The following is a 22,304-nucleotide window of genomic DNA, read 5'->3' as shown; positions in this document are numbered from 1 at the left end:
AATGAAATATAACTAGATCATTTCCCTCCTTACCTTTCCTCTTTCCAAGACTCCCCTGTCTGCTCCTTCCCACACGTCTCATTTCAGGGCTACTGGTTAACCATTAGGTGGCTTATTTCCAGAGAGAATGCTCACACCCTCTCTATAGTTCATTGTCTAGGGAAGAGTCCTACCTGAGGTTTCTGCCTTCTATGTTAGTATGCCTATTGGTGTCACCCTTATTCATACTATGTTTAGGCAGATATGTTGTTGAGGGATTGCAGGTATAACTTCCCTGCCATTTCTAGGAGACACAGTCTCACAGCAGGCTTTCTGACCCTCTTACTCTTACAAGCCTTACACCACCACTTCCACGACACTCTTGAGGTTCCAGATTGTGTTGTACTTACATCGACTGAGATTAGGTACCTATGATGTCAACTGTCAGTTGTGACATCTTCGCTTTGATGCACATGGCCTTTACATATAAAAACGAAGCTGCTATAAACAGCATGTATCATTGTGTACGAATATGTTTATATTTCTGTTGACTACATGTTTAGGAGAGAAGTGGCTGGATATTACAGAAGCTGTATATTTAACTTCTTAGGGAACTATCAAAGTATTTTTTTTCTTTCTTCTTTTCATCACTAATTATTTATTTCTTCACTTTACATCCCAGTTACAGCCCTGCTTCATCCTCTCCTCCCAGTCCCACCATCACAAAACCCTCTCCCCATTACCCCCTCTTCTTTTCCTTTTCTGCCCCCCCAGTACCAACCCACCCTGGTACATCAAGTTGCATCAGGACTAAGTCCATCATTTTCTACTGAGGCCAGACCAGGGAGCCCAGCTAGGGGAAAGGGATCCAAAGGCAGGCAAGTCAGAAACAGCCCCTGGTCCCATTGTGATGGGACCAAGCTGTACATTTACCACAAATGTATAGGGGTCCAGGCCCTGTATGCTCACTAGTTGGTGGTTCAGTCTTTGTGAGGCTCCATGGGCCCAGGTTAATTTGACTCTGTAGGTCTTCTTTGAGGTGTCCCTGACTCCTCCAAGACCCACAGTCCTTCCTTGTTCTTTCCACAAGACTCCGCCTAATCTTGGTTGTGGGTCTCTGCATTTGTTCCCATCAACTACTGGATGAAATCATTCAGAAGACAGTTATGCAAGCTAGGTTCCTGTCTGTAAACAGCAGAGTATCATTAATCAGAGTTGGCCCTCTCCCATAAAATGTGTCTCAAGTTTGGCCAGTGATTGGTTGGCCAGTCCCTCAATCTCTGCTCCATCTTCATCCCTGCACATCTTGTAGGCAGGACAATTTTTGGGTCAAAGGTTTTGTCCCCTTTCCTCCACTGGAAATTTCTTCTGCCTACAAGAGGTGGCCATTTTAGTCTCTATCTGCAGCTGCTAAGAGTCTCAGCTAGGGTCACCCCCATAGACTCCTGGGAACCTCCCCTATGGCAGATCTTCAGCTTGTCCCAGAGATTTCTTTTCTCTCTCCCAGCCCTCTCTCCACCTGCCCACATCTTATCCCTACCCCATGATTTTCTTTTTGGGTCTGGGTTACCTCACTCAGGATAATCTTTTCTATTTCCATCCATTTGCCTGCAAATTTCATGTTTTTGTTTTGAATAGCTGAATAGTATTCCATTGTGTTAATGAAACTTTTTTTTTTTTTTTAATCCATTGTTCAGTTGAGGGACATTGAGTCTATTTCCAGTTTCTGGCTAGTATGAATAAAACTAATATGAACATAGTTGAGAAAGTGTCTTTTGTGGGATGGTAGAGAATCTTTTGGTTATATACCCCGGAGTGGTATAGCTAGGTCTTGAAGTGGAACTATTCCCAATTTCTGAGAAACTGCCAAATTGATTTCCAAAGTGGTTGTACAGATTTGCACTCCTACCATCAATGGATGAGTGTTCCCCTGCTCTATATTTGTAGTGTGTAATATTAAAAAACAACACACACTATTGCCAGCTAGGTACTGGCTGGTGGTCATGGTCTGTTTCCAGCCTGATGCCGAGACTACATGTTTCCCTTTTGTCAATGGTTGTTCTACCAAAGCTAGCTCTGTCTCCCCAGAGCACCTTGTGGCTGGCTGCTTCCAAGCATGCTCAGAACTCCCAAATTTCCATGGCTAGCTGGGGTGCACTCTCACAAACACACACTCTGCTATGGTTACCTTTTCCTGGACCTCAGTTAAATCACCATAAGAAGGAAGACACCAGACAATCTTAGTTTAGAATCAACAGATAACACAATCGCTGGGCGTAGAACCTAGCATCCTAAATTTGTCAACTATTCTGTGTTAGAAATCTTCTGCTACTCCACCACCTGAACTAACACCCTCCATCCTACATTATGTCTGCCTTGCTCCCACAGTGCAAAAAGAAGTTCCTCTCCTCCTGCCTGCCTTCTTCCTCTCTCAGACCTGGAAGTCCCATTTCCTCCTTGCCCAGTGATTGACTTCTTGCACTTATTATAATAGTCGATTAGGGGAAAATTCTGTTATACACATCCTCATCAGCATGTGCTGTCACTTGAGTTTTTGAGCTTAGTCATTTCGACTATTGTAAGATGGAATCTCAGAGTTGTTTTGATTTGCATTGCCCTAATGACTAAGGACATTTACTTTTCTTTAAGTGCTTCTAGGCCATTTGAGACTCCTTTGTTGAGAACTCTTTTGTTGAGCTCTGTGCTCCATTTTTCTAATTGGGCCATTTGGCTTGTTGGTGTCTAACTTCTTGAGTTCTGTATATATTTTGGATATTAGTCCTCTGTCTGTTGTAGGGTTGGTGAAGATCTTTTCCCATTCTGTAGGCTGCTATTTTGTCCTATTAATGGTGTCCTTTGCCTTACAGAAGCTTTTCAATTTATTAATTGTTGATCTTAGTGCCCTAGCTATGAGTGTTCTCTTCAGGAAGTTGTCTCCTGTACCAATGTGTTCAAGGCAGTTTCCCACTTTCTCCTCTATTAGATTTCATGTATCCTGTCTTATATTGAGGTTTTTGATTCACTTGGACTTGAGTTTTGTGCAGGGAAATAAATGTGGATCTATTTGCATTCTTCTACATGCAGACATCCAGGTAGAGCAGCACCATTTGTTGAAGATGCTTTCTTAAGAGCTGGTTCTTTGAGAAAATCAACCAGATAGACAAACCCTTAGATAACTAAGTAAAAGGTAGAGAGACAGATTCAAATTAACAAAATCAGAAATGAAAAGGGAGGTATAACAATGGACACTGAGGATTGTACCAAAAGATCGTTAGACCATACTTCAAAAGACTGTCCTCTACAGAGTGGGAAAATGTAAAGGAAATGGATGATTTTCTTGATTGATAACATTTACCATAGTTATATAAGGGTCTGAAATTCGGTGGAGGAAGACCCCAGACTCAGAGATTATGCAAAAACAAAGTATGTTTACTCTGTAACTAGCATGCTAGGGTCACCATCGTTTCCAATGGCAACACAGTCAGAGACATTGGAGAGCCCCTTTTATAACAGAACTGCTTAATTGCTTCCGAAATAACAATAGACTTCAAAAACTTAGGGCACATTCCAAGGTGTTACAAAAACCATTAACCGAAGATCATAAAGAAGATATACACCAGAGGACAGGAGTGCTAGACTGCAGCCTCCATCCCCAGAGGAACTCAGACAGGCAGATCAGCTGCTGAAGTAGAGTATCTTACACCCAGGATAGCAAATGGTCCATGGCCTGGTTTTCTAGTGGAGACAGAATGGAATAAAAAGGAGTCGTCAGTTATATCAAAATCGGGTAAACAATTTAAATAGTTCTATTACCCTAAGTGAATAGAAGCAGTCATCAAAAGTCTCACAACCAAAATAATCCCAGAATTTTACCAGACTTTCAAATAATACCTTGTAGCAGTACTCCTCAAACTATTTCACAAAATAGAAATAGAAACAACATTGCCAAACTCATTCTAGAAGGCCACAGTCACCTTGATCCTTAAACCACACAAAGACTACCAAGTAAGAGACCAGTTTCCCTTATGAACATTGATGAAAAATTACTCAATAAAGTACTCACAAGCTGAATCCAATAACACATCAAGAAACTCATCCACCATGATCAAGTAGGCTTCATCACAGAGGTATCAGTATGGTTTAATAACAGAAAATCCATCAATGTAATCTACCGTATAAACACATTGAAAAAAAACAACACACGATCATCTCATTAGGTGCTGAAAAAGCCGTTGGCAGAACCCAGTCTGTCTTCATGTTGAAATTCTTGGAGAGATAAGTGATACAAGGTGCATAGCTAAACACAAATACTCAAAACCCTAATAATCCAAGAACACACCAAAAGGGTCATTCACCATGATCAAGTAGACTTGATCCCAGAAATGCAGGGATGGTACATCATAGAGCAATCTGTCAAGTAATCTACTATATTAATAAAGCAAAAGAACAAAAAAGAGCACATGATTATTTCATCAGATGCTGAATGAGCTTTTGACAAAAATCCAACATCCCTTCATGATAAAAGTCTTAGAGAGCTCAGAAAAATGATCTTGTGTCTCAATCATTTGACTTGCTTCTCAAAGTTAAACAAACCTGATGCAACTGTCTGTGACTTTCTAAGGAGTTTTGCTGCCAGAATGTTTAACTCTGTTCATAAAACGTAGGACTAGGCTTCTTTCAGATGATTTCCTTTGCCCTAGAGAATTGTAACTTCCTTCAGAGTTGTTCATTTGACTTTTTGTCAGTGTGTGGAAAGCGTTTGTAACTTCTGTAACTGTGAGCTGGAGGTGCTATCTTCATAGGTCTGCTTACCCCTAGGTAATTTGTAGAACAAAAAATATATTTTTTAAAGACTTATTTATTATAAGTATATGGGTACACTGTCGCTCATCTTCAGATGGTAGCTGTCTTTTGACACACCAGAAGAAGGTACCTGATCCAATTACAGATGGTTGTGAGCCACCATGTGGTTGTGGGAACTGAACTCAGAACCTCTGGAAGACCAGTCAGTGCTCTTAACCACTGAGCCATCTCTCCTGCCCAAGAAAATATTTCTAATCATTTCAAGAACAGGTATTCATTTTATTTTTAAGAGTTTAAACATAAGTACACATCACTTCCAAATGACAGTGTGATAGAAGCCAAGAAATAAACACTTTTTAAAGGTACATCATGTAGTCATGGAACAAATAAAACCTTTGCCTTCCTATTCATTGGCTCATATTTCATAAGCTGTTAAAAATGCCCTACCCTTCCGGCCTTTTAAACAATGTGATTGTCCTCTCTCTACTCATTGTGCTGGCTAGGTTTTTTGTTTGTTTGTTTGTTTGTTTGTTTTTTTCGAGACAGGGTTTCTTTGTATTGCCCTGGCTGTCCTGGAACTTACTCTATAGACCAGGCTGGCCTCGAACTCGGAAATTCGCCTGTCTCTGCCTCCCAAGTGCTGGGATTAAAGGCGTGCACCACCACACCTGGCTGTGCTGGCTAGTTTTATGTCTACTTTGCACAGTTCATCTGAGAGGAGGGAATCTCAATTAAAAATGGGCATAAGCAGGCACGCTTGTAGGCTTTTTCTTAATTAGGGACTGATGTGGGAGGGCCCAGCCTCTTGTAGGTGGGAGGGCCCAGCCTCTTGTAGGTGGGGCCCCCCTTTGCTGGTTCCTGGGTTCTGTTAGAAAGCAGGCCTAGCTAGCCACCAGGAGCAATGCAGTAAGAAGCACCCGTCATGGGCTCTGCAGTGCAGTAAGAAGCACCTGTCATGGGCTCTGCAGTGCAGTAAGAAGCACCCGTCATGGGCTCTNATGGGCTCTGCAGTGCAGTAAGAAGCACCTGTCATGGGCTCTGCAGTGCAGTAAGAAGCACCCGTCATGGGCTCTGCAGTGCAGTAAGAAGCACCCGTCATGGCCTCTGCAGTGCAGTAAGAAGCACCCGTCATGGCCTCTGCAGTGCAGTAAGAAGCACCCGTCATGGCCTCTGCATTAGGGCCTGCCTCCAGCTTCCTGCCCTGTTTGATTGACTGCCCTGAGTTTCTTCAGTGATAAATGTGCAAGTATAAGCCAAATAAGCCCTTTGGCTTCAAGTTGCTTTGGTCATGGTGTTTTAGCACAGTAGTAACCCTAACTAAGAGACATCAGTAGAGTTATCTGAGTTGTCGTTAGCACCTCTTTCCTATCTCAACCCTATTCTACATTAAAATAAGTCCTATTGTGGTTGGTGTACCTTTATATGGGCCATAACTTGTAAACATTTTCACATAGGTGGAATCAAATGTACTTGGCAGCCATTATTTTTAACTTCTGGATATCCTCCACCTTTCTCGTAGTGTTTCATAGTTACTGTCTTCTTCTAACTTGTTTCCTCTCTATCTCCCTTTCCATCTTTTTATATATTAGTGATACAAGATATTTTTCTTTAGCATGTCTCTTCCCACCATATTAAGATTTAGCTAAAAGGCTTCTGTGTTGTTGTTTTGATTATGTGATACTTTTTGCCTCTTGAGTTTTTTGGTTTGGGGGTCGCTTAGCCTTCTGTTTGAATGTTTGTGGGCTGTTCATTCCTCTTGCCTTCTGTCCTGCATCCGTTTTGTTTTGTTTGAGAACAGTTCTTCTGTAGACTTTGCATTTGGAGCCCAGACTGACCTTCAACTCTTTCATTCTTTCATTCTGTATTTTTTAATCATCTTCTTGATAATATGTGCATTAATGGATAACATTTTGGGTTAGTTTACTAGTTGCCCTGGTATAGGTTGAAATTGTCTTATTAAATTTTTTTAGCATATTATAAACATCATGAAATGCAAAGAAAGCAAAGAGATTATCTTTTCCATTTTCTACATAGGCTTTTTAGTATTATAAAAATAATGCATTCTTTTATAGGAAATAAAAAGTACAAAGAAGAAAATAAAAAAACAAGTGTGTGTGTGTTTGTCTGTCTGTCTGTCTGTGTCTGTTTGTGTCTATGTTCAACCATTTTAACTAGGAATCAATGGAAAAAATAGAACAAAGTTTTTCAAACAGATTCAGAATGGATCTAAGATTGATTAATTTGGAAAGGGTTAAGGGTATTGATTAAGGTCCCATAGGATCTGCAAAATCTCTTCCCTGAGGCCCTGCTATAGAGCATCACAAATAATGGCAATACTGTCAGATAATGGGAGAGAAGTGAGACTGTGAAAGTGAGCTCTCTGTTGAAGGATAAGTTACTTTGGACAATTCAGATATTCCAAGCACTTCATTTTCTCCCTCCTTTCCGAACCCTGAAACTGTTTCTTTGCTCACTATGTAGCTCTGCAACTAGAGGAGTTTTGTCTTAATCACAAGGTGGTATTTCTGTTAGATCATATGCTTGTTTACTTTAGGAAATTATTTCTTCCCCATTTTATGTTAATGTTTTTTCATTTCTATTTTACTTATGCTTTAAATAACCTTTATGTGTTAATATATAAGTATTCTTGGTATAAGTATTTTCCTATTTGATTTTTCTTTAAATCAAATAGGATACAAATTCAAGTCAGGAACTATATGTCTTAAAATACTTGCTTTGAAAGTGTAAACACACACTATATACTGAGCAGTTGACATTTTATAAAGATTATCCTTGTCAAATCTTGGAAGAATCTCTGTGTGTGGAAGTGCTAAGGTGTGGGTGAGTAGCCCCCAAAGGCCACATAAAGCCTTGGTCTGTAGAGTGGTTTCATTGGCAGCTGTCAGAACTTGTAGTATGTAGAAAGCCCTTTAGTCATTGATGGTCATCGCTGGTCCCTTTGAAGGAAATTGAAGGATTTTGTTCACTTCTGTCTTCTGTGTTTCCTAGCTGTGCTTGAGAGTCTATTCCTCCCTCATTGCTTGGTCAGCACAATAGTGCTGAATTATGTAATTTACTGTACAATTTTATTAAATCTAAGAGTTTGTTAGTAGAACCTACTATATCGTATAAGTACAGAACCATATCTGCATATAGAGATAGATTGACTTAATTTTATCCTTTTAATGCCTTTCTCTTTCCTAATTGCTATAGCTAGGACTTTGAGTACTGTATTGAGTAAAAGAGGGGAGAGTGTTTAAGAGAGGAATTCTAGTTACAGAAGGGTGAAATTAGATATATATCATTTAACTTGTATGAAAACCAGCTTAAAATGGATTGTATACCTTAATTTTAAACCTGAAATGTTGAAACTGACAGCTAGAGATATATAAGTAATACTTTTCAAGACTCTCGGGTAGGCAAGAATTTTCTGGGCAGAAGTTCAATACCAAAGGAACTAGCCTCAGTATAAACAGATGCGACCAAATAAAAGTAGTTTCTGCACAGAACAAAAACAAAAGCAAAAATCAACAGAAGAAAGAGTCCACAGAATAGGAAAAAAAAATGTCAGCTGTACTTAAGACAAAAGGCTAATGTCCAGAATATGCAAAGTAAACAAGAAAATAAAACTGTCAGTTAATAAATGGACCAGGAATATGAACAGACAATTTTCATAAGAAAAAACACAAATGGCCAATAAGTTTCAAAAAGTATTAATATTCCTAGCTATCAGAGAAATCCAGATTAAAACTACGTTGAAATATCTCCTTATTCCAGTAAGAATGACTATCATCAAGAAATCTGGCAACATATGTTAGGAGGATGTGGGCAAAAGCAGCCCATATTCACTGTTTGTGGAAGTGCAAATTAATACATCTACTATGGAAATCAATGTGGAGGTCACAACAGATTACTCCTCGGCATGAACTCAGAGAAGTCCATAGCCCACTACAGAAATAGCTGCACAAACGTGTGTATTGCTGCTCCACTGACAATCAAAAAACTATGTCCACCTGTAGGTAAATAGAAAATGATAGTAAAGTATATATGAAAATGTAAAAGTTTACATAGAAAATGGAGTAAAGAGTTCAGCAGTAAAGAGAAGTGAAACCATGAAAATTTCAGGAAAGTGGATGGTCTTAGTACAAATAACATTAATTGAGGACTTCCGCATTCAGACAGGAAACAGAAATGCATGCTGTCCCTTCTATGTAGATTCTAGCCCAGAATGTGCACATATTTATCTGTAAGTAGCTGTAAGTCTAGTAACCGGTCTGTTGCGTGTGGTAAATATGCTGACCAAAAGCAACTGGGGAGAAAAGGGCCTATTTCACTTATACGTCCAGGTTTTCGATCATTGATGGGAGTCCAAGCAGGAACCACGGAGGAAAGCTGCTTACTCACATGTTGTTTGGCTCATGCTCCATGCCTTCTTACATAGTTCAGACCCACACATGTCTCACATATATGAACATAGGCCAGTTTGATTAAAGTGGTTCTTCAGTTGAGATTCCCTCATCCCAGGTGACCTAGATTGCCAATAAAAGCTGTGGTACAAAAATGGGGTCCCGTGTCTGCTCGGAGCTAGGACTGCTGGGCGAGATGGATTCAGGGAGTTTGACTGTGTGGACCCCAGGCCCCCGCTGGGGCAGGAGTTGGACTGTGAGAAGCTGCGGGATCCAGCTCCAGGGTGGGGAAGGCAGTCTGAGGTTCTCACAGAACTGCTGGAGTTGAGCTCCGACTCTTGGGTACCACAGACACCGCTGGACACCATGGAAGAGCCGGTTCCAGGGTCCCTGGACCACACGGAGGGCAAGGACATCAGGTTCTCACTCTCGGACATCCGACATCCCAGATGCTCGCAAAAGAGCAGAGAACGGTTGGGAACCCTTGGGCAGATTCTGGCCCAGAGACCAAAGGGAAAAGGGTAGGAGGGGAGCTCTGGCAGGTACCGTGGAAAGCAGAGTCCTTAGCTTGGATGTCAGGTGGCTGTCTTGGCTGAAGCCATGGCTGGTGCGCAGGGAGGCTTCCTGGCAGGAGGTTAGATGCCCGGCTCCTTAGGGACCAATCTGCTCCATTGCTCCAGCATGGTGGTTTCCGTGAGCAGAGATGGTCCGTGGTTTTAAGGCCTTTATTGTAGAAAGGCAGAGAGGGAGAAAATAAGGAAGCAGAGGCCAGCCACGGCCACGTAGAGAGAGGGGAAGGGAAGGCTGGGGGCTGGGGGGCAAGGGAGCAAGAGCAAGAGTAAGAGCAAGAGAATAAGAGGTAAGGGAGTAAGAGAGCAAGGAGTGGGCGAGCAGCCAGGTAACTGGAGGTGGAGTCCAGACAGAATACCAGGAGCTTGGGTCATTGCCTACCTAACTGATAGTCACACATCTCTCTGCAGGGGCTGTAGCTGTCAACAGGAGCCAGGGGCCCAGGAGCCGTGGCTGCATTCCCATGATCCCTTGAAGGTGGAAGTCACCCCCCCCTCCAGGTCTCTGGGGTTCCAGGCCTGTGCTGGGACCAGGCTATCTGTACACAGCTCACTGCCCCACAAAAAGCCACCCAGGACAGTGTCTCCCTTATCAAATGGACCAAACACATCACCATTAAACCACAACCTTTCTGTTCTTGTGTGTACCTAGAATATCTTGTTAATACAATAATATAAACCACAATACAACTTCAAAACTCTCACTGCTTTAAAACATGCCATCATGCTTTAAAAGTTTGTTGTCGCTTTAAAAGTCAACAGACACTTAGCTGTGGGCTCCTGTAAAATTGCAAACAAGTTACATACTTTCTCACTCCAAAAGGGAAGAACCAGAACAGAGTAAAGATTAAGACCAAAGCAAAGTGAAGCCCAGCAATGTAATCCAAATCCTATGGCTTAGTGTCTTGAAACTCAGGATCTTCTGGGTTCTAGAGGTTTTGAGTGGCCCATCTCTCCGGAATTGCCATCAAAGCACACACAGCTTTTCTTGTAGGCTCAAGACAGTTCCACTTTATACCTGTCACTGTCCCTGGTACCAGATAGTCACCATGGTCCTGGCTTTTCTGGTGTCCTAGCTTCTCTACTGCAGTAGAGGCTGTATCATAACTATTGGTCTCTGTAGCTACACTGACCCTGCCACATAGCCAGCCCTCAGGCACTCTCTATAACCCTGTCCTTACCTCTCATGGCTTCAGTACCAGTACATGTTACCAAGTTTAGTACAACTTGGCATGCAACCTTGCCCTTCTCCTCAGGACTATGGCTTCTGTTCTTCACCCTGAGAAAACATTTCCTAGAGATTTCACATCACTGATGCTGAGCTCTCATTAATATAGATGTTTCTTCAGCCTGAGCTGACTAGCATCCTTTGTGCAAATAATGCGCAGGTTCAGTGGTACTTTTCTCCAGTTATAAAAGATAATTTTTCAGTTTCAGTTGACCAGCATCCACAGATTCTTAAAACAAAATATTGCACAAACAACCCCAGCATGTTTTGGCTTTCCTATGAAACTTCACAAGTCAGGCTTCCATTATCTGCATTTCACCCAACATGCTTCTTTAAAGACCCCACCACAAAGCCCTTGAAGCTCTGTACTCAGTGGTTTTTATTTCTCAAAGTTCTCCCATTGTTCTCCCCAAAACAACATGGTCAGTGCATCACAGCGACACCCTTCTGCTGGAACCAGCTCCTGTATCAGCTACTTTTCCTTATGCTGTGATAGAACACTGAAGACAGCTTAAAGAAGAAGGAGTTTTGCCACAAACTGTCCAGTTTATGGATTGTCCTAATGGGGGTGACATGGGATGAAGAAGTGACAGACACACATATAGGAAAGTAGGGATTGATGAGAGGGAGATGTACCAACAGCCTCCTAGAAGCTTCTTATATTCTGCACGAGGGCAGAGGAAGTGTGTGGTCTCTGCATATAGGGCTTCCCCTATGCTCCTGTAACCAGGACTGGAGATGGCTAATAGTCTAGATGACCTCTATGCTATATATGATGAAGACCACACGGCATCCTCCTGTTGGCCCTTAAGATAACATGGAAGGCCATCTTTAGAACCCATCATTATGGGAAAGTGGCATGTACTTTGAGAAAAGTTTCAATGTAATTATGCCTCCTTGTGCAAAGGGGACTGTTACATCAGGAAATTGAGGACTCAGTAGTTGGTGTTGGATCAGACTTCTAGAGTCTAACACTGGGCAGTTTATTTTAGGCATATTTAAGTACAGTGCAATTTTGATAAAAGTTTCCTGAAATAGCAGGGTCCTAGGAGGTACTAGTTTATCTTCATCTCCTTCATAGATTTTTAACTTCATTTAAACATCATTTAAATGGACACACAGTACAGGTGATGGTGAAGATTAAGAATTTGTCTCCATTAGTTTTCTCTTTGGCAGGATATTTGGGCTTTTGTAAACATGGCTGCAGTAGGCATTCTTGCAGACGTGTTAGTTTGCACTTGTTTTCGCACTTCTCCTGGAGTGGAAATACTAGATCATAAGGTAGGGGTTTCTTTAGTTTGTAAATAAATAAAATTTCCAGATCGTTTTAAAGAGGCATGACTTTTCCACTCTCACCCATAGCTCATCAGCTCAGGTTGATCTATGTCCTTATTGATGGCTTTATGGTTTCTTTCATCTTTATTAAGAGCTGTAGCTCTTACAAAAGATTTCTTACTTGGTTTTTACTGGAGTTTTCATTTAGCGTTTTTCAAGTTGACGGAAAGAAGCTTTATCAATATGTCAGTGTACCAACTATATGAATATGCCAACTATGTCAGCGGTGACTCTAAACTTGCGCATATTAGAGAATGAAGAGCTGGCTTTTTTTACTAAAAGGAGAGACTTACTTTCTTGGTAATAATGGTTTTTGACTTTAACTTTGGCCACACTATTTTTTGATATATCTGTATAAATACTATTGCCAACATATAGCAATGGCATAGTATTTTAATTGGATAATCTCAAGTCTTTGTATGTGATTTCACTCAAACAGTTGAGAATCTGACTTCTGGCTTCTGGGGCGATGGTTTCACTCCCACCTCCTGCATCCCTGACGTTGTTAACAGAGGTTTTGTTGTTTATTGCTTTTCCTTCCTTCCTTCCATAAGATGCTTATCTTGAAGCATTTATTGTGAAAGACTTTCTAGTAAAGTCTAATAATGGCTGTTGGGTGCAAGGTTCCCTTTCTGCCACCTACATCTAGTTTGTAGATCATTTGTGTTGTTTGGTTTATTCTAAACTGCTATTTTCTTATTTTAAAAGTATTGTTCAAAATGCATTTTGAACAATATGTTTTGTATATAGGAGAAATGACAAATGTGTTTGTAAATACTTTCAAGTAAAAGATGCTGCTATGAAAAACCCCTGTCATTTCTTTTGAATGCAGTCAAACCTTAGGTAAACATTGGATTTTATAGATGAAATCCATCGGTATAGATGCAAATGGAATGCAGATTTGGCTGGGTATACTGACTTCATTACTAGCTGTGTAAGAGGTAGTAATAGAACTGTGTGATTTTGTTTTGTTACTTACATCTGTACCATAATGTAGCATACCATTAAAGGGACATCCTCCCTTTAGTGTTTATAGGGTTATTTTGAGACATAAGGTTTAGTTGCCATTCTTACATTCTAACCCCACCCTTGTAGCTCAGTAAATGAGAGGTGTGAAACCATTTTGTTTGTTTGTTTGTTTGTTTTTTGTTTTTTTTGAGACAGGGTTTCTCTGTATAGCCCTGGCCATCCTGGAATTCACTTTGTAGACCAGGCTGGACTTGAACTCAGAAATCTGCCTGCCTCTGCCTCTGCCTCTGCCTCTGCCTCTGCCTCCCAAGTGCTGGGATCAAAGGCATGCGCCACCACCATGGGGCGGTAAAGCATTCTTAATGTCGACACAGACTAGTGACAAAGACTGCGCTAATTCCTTGCATGCAGAGAAACCTGCACCAGAGTCCTGTTGACTGTCAGCGGCCATCCTGGGGGAAGTGAACCGGTGTCCGCAGCCTGCGTGCAGTGAGTGCTGAGTGGAATCTGACGTGCTGGATGTAGACTACATTAACTTCCTAACTTCTGTCTTTTCACAGAGCTCCTTGGTCGATGTTTATAGTCAGTTCTTGGTGGCATTAGAGACACTGAAGGTGTTCTGGGATGTTATGGATGAAATTGATGAGAAGACCTGGGTGCTGGAGCCAGAGAAACCTCCCCGGAGTGTGACAGCACGCAGGATTGCATTAGGTAGGGAGAAAGATGGGAGTGTTTTCTGGTGTCTGATTTTATTCTATATTATTAAAAAAATAAATTTAAAATGGTATTTAAAATCTTAGGTGAAATTTCTTTGTGTAGATTCAACTATTGAAGCTCTTGGGAATAAAACCTGATTTTTATTATTATATGGTTAATGCAAATATTTTAGATGGAAAGGGCTGAGGTGTTTGGTTTTGAAAGGTGACCAATGGAAGTAACATTCAGACAGTGTTTAATTAGTGTTAATTAGCACAGAAATTGTGTTGCAGGTAATTCCCAATGAATGCTACTTAGAAGCCTGTGTTAGAGCTTACAAAGTCTTTATCTTCTGTGGAAGCAAAGATCTGGCAGTCTTCTCTGATGCAGTAAAGAAAGGGAGGACACCGAGTTGGGTCATGCCACTGAGAGCAGTATGAGGCACCACGTGAGCCCTCGTATGTGATGAGTATCCACTTTCTAATGACTAGAAGTGGCTGAAGAACAAGCATGGCTGCTGTGCTGCAGTGCCCCAGTCTGCCAGATGGTTTTCTTCATGAACAAACAAAGCAAAGCCTGTGGTAGAGGGTAACCTTCTTAAGCTTTTAGATTTCTATCTAAATTTTTATATATTTTTATATATTTCTCACTACATTATAGTAATAGCTGCTTATAGTCTCCATTTAATATTTTCCTCTCTTATTTTATTTTAATTTTGGTCTTGTTAAAAGCTACTATACAGGATGTTTTCCAGTAGACATTTTGAAACAGCGATATGAATCGTCCTGAAGTCAGTGAACGACTTAGCTTCTGTACTCTCTGTCCAGCATAACTGGCAGACCTGCCGAGATTGATAACTGCAGCATTTTACTAGTAACATGTTACCTTCCAGCTTGAGATGTCTATTAGTATTTAACATGGAATAATTAACCAATTATAATGTATTTGTTAACAAGTAGATGCTAAGATTGAAAACATTTTCTTTAGAGAAATTTCATGATTTATTATCATCATGGCTCCATTAAAATAATTATTCCTGAGCCACATTTTCTATTAGTTTCTTTATTGTTCAGCTTAAACAGCCAAGTTTTAGACACATTCTGCATTTACTTTTAGCTCTTCTTCCTGCCTCAAGCAATGATTTGCTGTAGGGCCAGCCCTTGAGTGGGGAGATGTGCTCTTATAGCCATTGCCAAAGTGCTAGCACTTTCTGGTCTGTGGGAGACAACAACGCCTGAGACTAACGGGAAGAGTGTGCTCTGGATTGACAAAAGAAGTGGGCAATTTTTGTTTTTCTCATTTAATGTCTATACCATATATTTCTTTTGTACTTTGACCAATTTTTGCCAAATTTGTTTATTTAAATTTATTATTGCCAACATTAGCAAAAAACTTATAGAATTTATCATATCACTTTTCTCATAAACATGAGCTGAAATTGATCTTAACTATACTACATAACTTCATCAACTAGCTTTGTGGAATTGTACATATACAATACAGTTAAACCTGTAAAAGAATCTAGTGCTAAATAAAGTCATTTTTCTTAGCTTCAGGAAGTTGTTTTGAGGTATTAAGTAAGACAAACATTTGTTTAATGTGAATTAAACATTTGTTATCTTTCAAAAAGCACAAATACAACGTTTTTAGGTAAGTTTTCTTAGACATATCAATTTTTACCAGTTATAACACTATTTTTTACCATAATTATATGAAATATTAAGTTTGTAAAAAGGCTTATAAAAAGTAATTTAGCTCATTTCTTCCATGTATGATTTCTATATAATAAAGGCCTTTATAATTTCACTTAAAATTTTTATTAAACATTACTGGGACATAATTAGCAGCATACCAATTTAAGTTAATCATGTGCATTTTGGACTTGTCTTTTGAAACTTGAGGTACCTGAATCTTTAATGATAGTCATAATTTCAAAAATATGACTCAGTGTTAAACAATGTTTTTTTCTATACAACCCTAAAAATAATTAGCTAGTTTTTCCTGAGATAAAATAGGTGGCCAGATCAGCGTGCATGGATTTGTATTGGCTTGCTGGACAAGCTCAAAGTCGCATCTAAAAGTCCTATTCTTTCATTCAGGGAAGAATGTTTCCATAAACATCGAGGTAGACCCTAGGCACCCTACCATGCTTCCTGAGTTTTGCTTTCTTGGAGCTGACCATGGTATGTCATCTTAAAGTTACAGATCTGGAACAGGTTCATAAAATCCTGTCTAACATATCAAATATTCCAAAATTAACATTATAATTATTTTAAATACATTTATCATTTTGAACTGTACACTTTCTTATAAAATCGGGAATTGAGATTTTAAGCCAAATAGCTAAATAAATGCTCTGGCAGTGGTTGTTACAAAACAAAAGCAATGAAGCCTAAATTATTAAAACTTTTTTCTTCTTTTTAATATCCACAGTGACAAAACCCCTGGGAATGAAGCTGAGTGGTAGCATTCATTTATGGTGGGTGCCTTGGTAATAGGACTGGGACTGTTCTATGGCTTAACAAACTTTATAGGTTTGTTTGTTCATTTGTTTGTTTTTAGGGATCCAGAAAATAGTCTGTTACAAAATTTGAAAGATGTTTTAGAAATTGATTTCCCAGCTCGTACTATTTTGGAAGAATCTGTAAGTTTAATTATTAGCTTCAATAGTCTACATTATGTTAATAATAAAATTTAAATACTTCTCTCAGGAAAATAAGGCTGAAAAAGAAATTGGAAGAATGTTGCAACACAGAGCTCTTAGTTACAAGTCACACTGGCATCAGTGGACTTGTTAACGGTCTGTTAGCTAGGCTCTTAAAGGGATCTATTCATGATCTTTAGCAAGGAAGTGGTTGATGACAGATACACTTATTCAAACTACAAAGGAAAGAAGAGACACTAATGAGATGTTTGGGGTTTTGTACTGTTTGCTGTGGATGACTACAGTACAGTTTTAATTAGTTTGCTGTAAGTTTGTGAAGGACAGCGACAGTTTTTCAGAAGTGAGCAGCAGCATTGATACTGTAAAGATAACAAAGGCAGGGTTGGCTTTGGACTGAGCTACTGCCGTTACCACTAAGTGATGGAGATCGCCTTCTCGCTCCCTTTGCTGCAGAACTGTGCGATCTGGTGTTCACTAGCTCATGGCAGAACTGTCTTTGTGTAGACACAGAAATGACTGTGTACATCGAAAAATGGCTAAAACATAAAACTCTTGCCAGCCAAAAAAATGAAATCTGTGTATATGTGAGTACCGAGGGAAAACTGTGATGAGACTAGATGCTGTCCCTGCTTGTATGTTCCCCAGTACACAAGCATACTTAAAACTCAGATATAGAAGCAAATATCATATTTGTTCTTCCTAACCTTACTTATCCACACACTTTTCAACACACTTTTCTTTTGAAGGACTTCAGCATGGACTGTGGAATCTGTTATGCCCATCACCTGAATGGCGCCATTCCTGATCAAGTGTGTAATAATCCCCAGTGTGGACAGCCTTTCCATCAAATATGTCTGTATGAGGTAAAATTCTCTACACAGGAAATACAGCATTAAAATAATCTGTTTTCCTAAAGTACTTCTCTGGTTTGCCACAAACTCCTCTTACTAGTTAATTTCACACACCCACAGGCTTCATTTCTTCATCTTGTAAACTATTGAGTGTGCCAGGGAGAAAAACAATCTAGAATATACTCATGAATAGCATATTGACACATAATAAATATGTGGTGTAGGTATAACTGGTCTCTCTAAATGTCTGATACCAGTATGCAAGTTCTTTAGTCCTGATGTGCCAGACGAGGAAGGCAGGAATGGGGTAAGGCACTTAGTCAATAGGTAGTATGTGCTACTGTGCAAGCTGCATATACATAAATGAATAAAATAATTCTCTTTCGGATGGCCAAAGGTTCTTGTGACCCAGAGCATCTCTTGTCTACATGAATTTTATTTCCCTCTCTCAATCAGTTAGTTCCTGTAGCACTCCTGTTAGGGCACAGCTTCTATGATGAACTGTCTCTGTGCAGAGCATCTTACAGTGGGGAAATGCCATTAGGTTTCTGTTTTTCTCTCTTGAAATGTGGATAGTAGTTGGCACTGTTTACGCTTTCTTAATAGGAAACGTAGGGGTAGTTGTTTTACTGTAGACAATCATAAAAATACCAGGTCTACTTGGGAAAGTAAAATGGAATCTGAACTTTCTTTTGTAATACTGAATATTCATTTTAATTTTAAAAAACTGCCTCATTGTCAGTACAGTGAAAATTAACCCACTGTTGAATTAAGATCAGACTCTCAAAATCCTAAGATACTTTTACAGAGCAATTGTTGCTATGTGATAAATTTGGTTTAGTTAGTGAGCCACAGGAACTTGTATGCGTCTCTCTCTGCATGTACAGTCTTTTTTGCATCAAAGTTAGTGTAACTGTCAGCCAAGTCTTAAAGGGCCCATCATTTGCTTATACAGTAGAAATTTATATTCCAAATTTTGATAGCGATTTCTCAGTTATTCAATATAATAGTAATTGGACATTGTCTTAGACAAAGCCAATAGAACAAAGCCAGTCAAAGCTCGTCTGGATGGCATGTGTCCACTGACATCATCTATCCTTTTTTCTGTGCAGTGGCTGAGAGGGTTGAGCACCAGCAGACAGAGTTTTAACGTCTTCTTTGGTGACTGTCCCTATTGTAGTAAGGTAAGCCAGTTGTCATGACATATGAAATGTCAGTCACATCTTTTGTAAAGTGTGCCTGGCTCTGGGGAACGTGTTACAGAAAGTGGATATGTAGTTAGCTTATCTAACCGCTTTTAGATGTGTTGTTCTTTATTTAATCAAATTATGATAGTTTATTATCTTTGATATATTATCTTTGAACATACCTTAATTTTCAAAGTATCTTTGATCAAAAAGATTTATGCCTTCTAAACTTTTTTTTAATATTTTTTATTAGATATTTTCTTCATTTACATTTCAAATGTTATCCTGAAAGTTCCCTATACCCTCCCCCCGCCCCTGCTCCCGTACCCACCCACTCCCACTTCTTGGCCCTGGCCTTCCCCTGTGCTGGGTCATATAAAGTTTGCAAGACCAAGGAGCCTCTCTTCCCAATGATGACCGATTAGGCCATCTTCTGCTACATATGCAGCTAGAGACACGAGCTCAGGGGGTACTGGTTAGTTNATATTGTTGTTGCACCTACAGGGTTGCAGCCCCCTTCAGGTCCTTGGGTACTTTCTCTAGCTCCTCCATTGGGGGCCCTGTGTTCCATCCAATAGCTGACTGTGAGCATCCACTTCTGTGTTTGCCAGGCACTGGCATAGCCTCACAAGAGGCTGCTATATCAGGGTCCCTTCAGCAGAATCTTGCTGGCATGTGCATTAGTATCTGGGTTTGGTGGCTGATGATGGGATGGATCCCTGGATGGGGTAGTCTTATTGGTGATTTTAAAGTATTTTGAAATTGTGTGGTGAAATAATTTCTAAGAAAAACCAATAGTAAATTAAAATACTCTTTTAATTCTTAAAAGAGTGTGACCAAAATTTTGTTAAAGTATATTCTCTCTCTCTTTCTCTTTTACAGCCAATTACCTTGAAAATGTCTGGGAGAAAACCCTGAATGGAACCTACCTATGAAGAGATGGAATGCTTAAAAATTGTTTAAAAATAAAAACAAAAGCAAAAACCAATTTATTTGGTGACTTCAGAGAAAATACAAAGCAAGAAATACAAATATCAGCAGACAGAATATAGTGATTCCATAGTAATACACATCTGCCTTTGTCTCTTCACTCAGAGTCAACTGAGAAACTGCAGGCCAAAATCTTGGAGAACTTTCCAAGTCTGTGACTCCCAGATTACCCCTGGGCGTGTATCTGTACCGAGGCAGGGATCTTGGCTTCTTGATGGGATCTCTACTAGTGCAGTCCAGATTGGGCTTACAATATGAACCTTGGAAACTCATATAGCTGGGTGTTTGTTGAAGACTCTGCATTTCACTGAAAATATCAGAATACTCATGTATTTTCCTTGTCCTTGAGTTTTCCTATGAAAGAAATATATTTTGTTAGATTTGAGTTATGGAGGCATTTATTGTATACTCTTCAACAGTGCTAAATAAAACAACATACCAAGCAAGTCTGGTCATTAACACCCCTTGTTGGCATCTAGCACATCACGACAGTGCAGACCTATTTGGAAGGCTGCGGCTGTGCTGCATTGAGCCAGTGGGATGTCATTTCATGTGTCTGGAAACAGGAACAGTTAAACTACTGTTTGACTGCTCACTAACTTGAAGGAGGTGTAAGGTTCTGTTTCTGCTTTAGCTTGGTGACTTCTGGCACACCCTCTCCTTTGACCAATTACTGAGTAAATTAGAAAAAAAGATAGCTTCCTGTTTAAGAGAGAGACAAACGGCTGTCCTCTTCACTGTTCGCTTCCTCCATCACACTGCCTCCTCAGAACTGCCTGCCACCCTTCACGGAGCATGCGTGTCTTCCACCCTTCCCACTGCATGGTCACTTTGAAAGATCAGAAAGGATATGTGCATGAGAATGTGTGTTGGCCAGGCACAGTGATATATGCCTATAATCTCAGCACTTCAGATTTCTGAGTTCAAGGCTAGCCTGCTCTCCATACCAACTTTCAGGTCAGCCATAGCTACAAAGTGAGATTCTATCTGAGACAATGCAAAAATGAAACACAACACAACAAAAGATACATTTAGGAGAGATGTGAGATTCACATGGGGAATAACTTTCTGCTGATAGACTTGGTCACTAGAAGAAAATAATTGACTTTTTTCTCCAAGATACCAAGTCATTTTCAAATAAAAGGAAAGAAACCCACTGTCAAATTCCCAAGGGCCAAGAAACATTGGAAAGTTGGTTATATACCTAGTCAGGAACAGAAACCACACTACTAGAATGTTAAAAGGGAACTTCTGTGACTTTTACAGTGTCTCTCAGCAACAACTAATGACATCACATTACTCCTATGGTTGGAAAAGGCAGGCTATAGTATAAAGTTATACAGTTTCTTCATTTAATAGAACTTGCCCATTTGTTTATGTTTCAACTATGGTTGCTTTTGCACTGACAGTACACTTGAATGGTTTTGGCAAAAACTATGGCTTATAAGACCAAAAATATTTTCAATCTACACAAAAATTTTGCTGGGCTGGAGTGTAACTCCACAGTGAAGTTCCAACTCAGAACCAAGTATTCCAACACGAAAGGCTATAGTAGGTATCCCACATCAGACTACAACAGAAGGGAAACAGATAACCATGGGAAAATGTAGCGTGCTCTCTCAGGTTGGAGTATATGTATGGTTGCAAGTCTGTTTCCCCAAGACTAGGTAACTTCGACACAGCTGGTTTCCATTAGCAAGGGGTTAAGGCAATGCTGTCATCCATCTGTAGTCTACTGGCTCTCAACCTAGAGAGGTGTTCCGGCACAGAAGAGAACACAGTCCCTGGAGATATTTGTGTTGTCACAACTCAGAGGAAGCATTATTAGCATCTGGTAAACATGCACCAGGAGTGTTAGCAAATAGTCAGCCCTAAATGGCAACAGTACTGCTCCCAGAAGACCATCTTCAGGGCATCACTAACCTTGACTGCACATTACAGTCATGCGCAATGGGTATCAATCTAACTCTTGAACACCTAAAGGAAAAGTTAAATGTAAGTAAAAAGGATCTTAGTAGAGATATGAAAATATAATCCAGTCCTATAATTGAAAATCAACTTAGAAGAATCAGACCATTACTGGCTAGGTTCAACTGCTAATTAAACCCTAATGGTTTGACAATTACCCTGACATTAGGCCAAAGAAATACCCAAACAGCAAGACTAACCTAAAGGCCCTGTGCCTCCGCTGCCATGTGTAAGAAGTATGAAGTATTACATGCATGTGCTCAGCACTCAGGAGGAATAGGACAAAGGACGGAAGCATAACATCGATGAAGTTAAGGTTGAAAAGTCTTCTAATTTGATGACAAAGAAGCCATAAGTAAGACAAGCTCAGCAGCCTCCAGTCCACAGTGGCATTTTGGAGATGTTTTATCTCATGCTTTGCGTTTCTCTGCTTGTCTGTTTTTACATTGTGGGTCTTTTGCTTATATATTATGGTTTCTGATTTTGTGTGTGTGCATGTGAGTTTGCTTCTGTGTGTGTATGTATGTATGTATTATGTATGTATGTATGTTATTCGTGCTTTTTCTTTTTTTCTTTTTTCCTGGTTTGATTGGTTTTTGTTATTTTTAATTTGCCAGTTTGTTTTCTAGGGAGAGAGAGAAAGGAGGGATGGAGTTGG

At 39.9% G+C, this 22,304-nt stretch overlaps 2 protein-coding genes across 6 annotated transcripts in view; one reads left to right on the top strand and one right to left on the bottom strand.

Moving 5' to 3' along the window:
• Positions 1-20,128, top strand: part of Fancl (FA complementation group L) — a 72,912-nt gene extending 52,784 nt beyond the window's left edge. For 3 of the 5 annotated variants that reach the window (XM_029545223.1, XM_029545226.1, XM_029545227.1), the window contains 7 exons: positions 13,850-14,000; positions 16,085-16,168; positions 16,419-16,464; positions 16,548-16,629; positions 17,397-17,513; positions 18,614-18,685; positions 19,571-20,063. In XM_029545223.1, coding sequence (XP_029401083.1) covers positions 13,850-14,000; positions 16,085-16,168; positions 16,419-16,464; positions 16,548-16,629; positions 17,397-17,513; positions 18,614-18,685; positions 19,571-19,606 — 588 coding nt within the window. In that variant the 3' untranslated portion in view covers positions 19,607-20,063. Of the gene's footprint in view, positions 1-13,849; positions 14,001-16,084; positions 16,169-16,418; positions 16,465-16,547; positions 16,630-17,396; positions 17,514-18,613; positions 18,686-19,570 lie in introns of all 5 variants that reach the window. The other 2 variants (XM_021210194.1, XM_029545225.1) reach the window with 2 other exon arrangements.
• The window catches only part of Vrk2 (VRK serine/threonine kinase 2), a 105,779-nt gene continuing 103,121 nt past the window's right edge, over positions 19,647-22,304 (bottom strand). The window contains exon 13 of the mRNA XM_021210192.1: positions 19,647-20,032. Coding sequence (XP_021065851.1) covers positions 19,691-20,032 — 342 coding nt within the window. The 3' untranslated portion in view covers positions 19,647-19,690. The remainder of the gene's footprint in view (positions 20,033-22,304) is intronic.

The sequence above is a fragment of the Mus pahari genome, chromosome 13 (assembly GCF_900095145.1).
Source record: "Mus pahari chromosome 13, PAHARI_EIJ_v1.1, whole genome shotgun sequence".
Classification (NCBI taxonomy): Eukaryota; Metazoa; Chordata; class Mammalia; order Rodentia; family Muridae; genus Mus; species Mus pahari.
The sequence above is the reverse complement of the archived record's forward strand: the minus strand, read 5'-3'. Positions and strand labels throughout refer to the sequence as shown.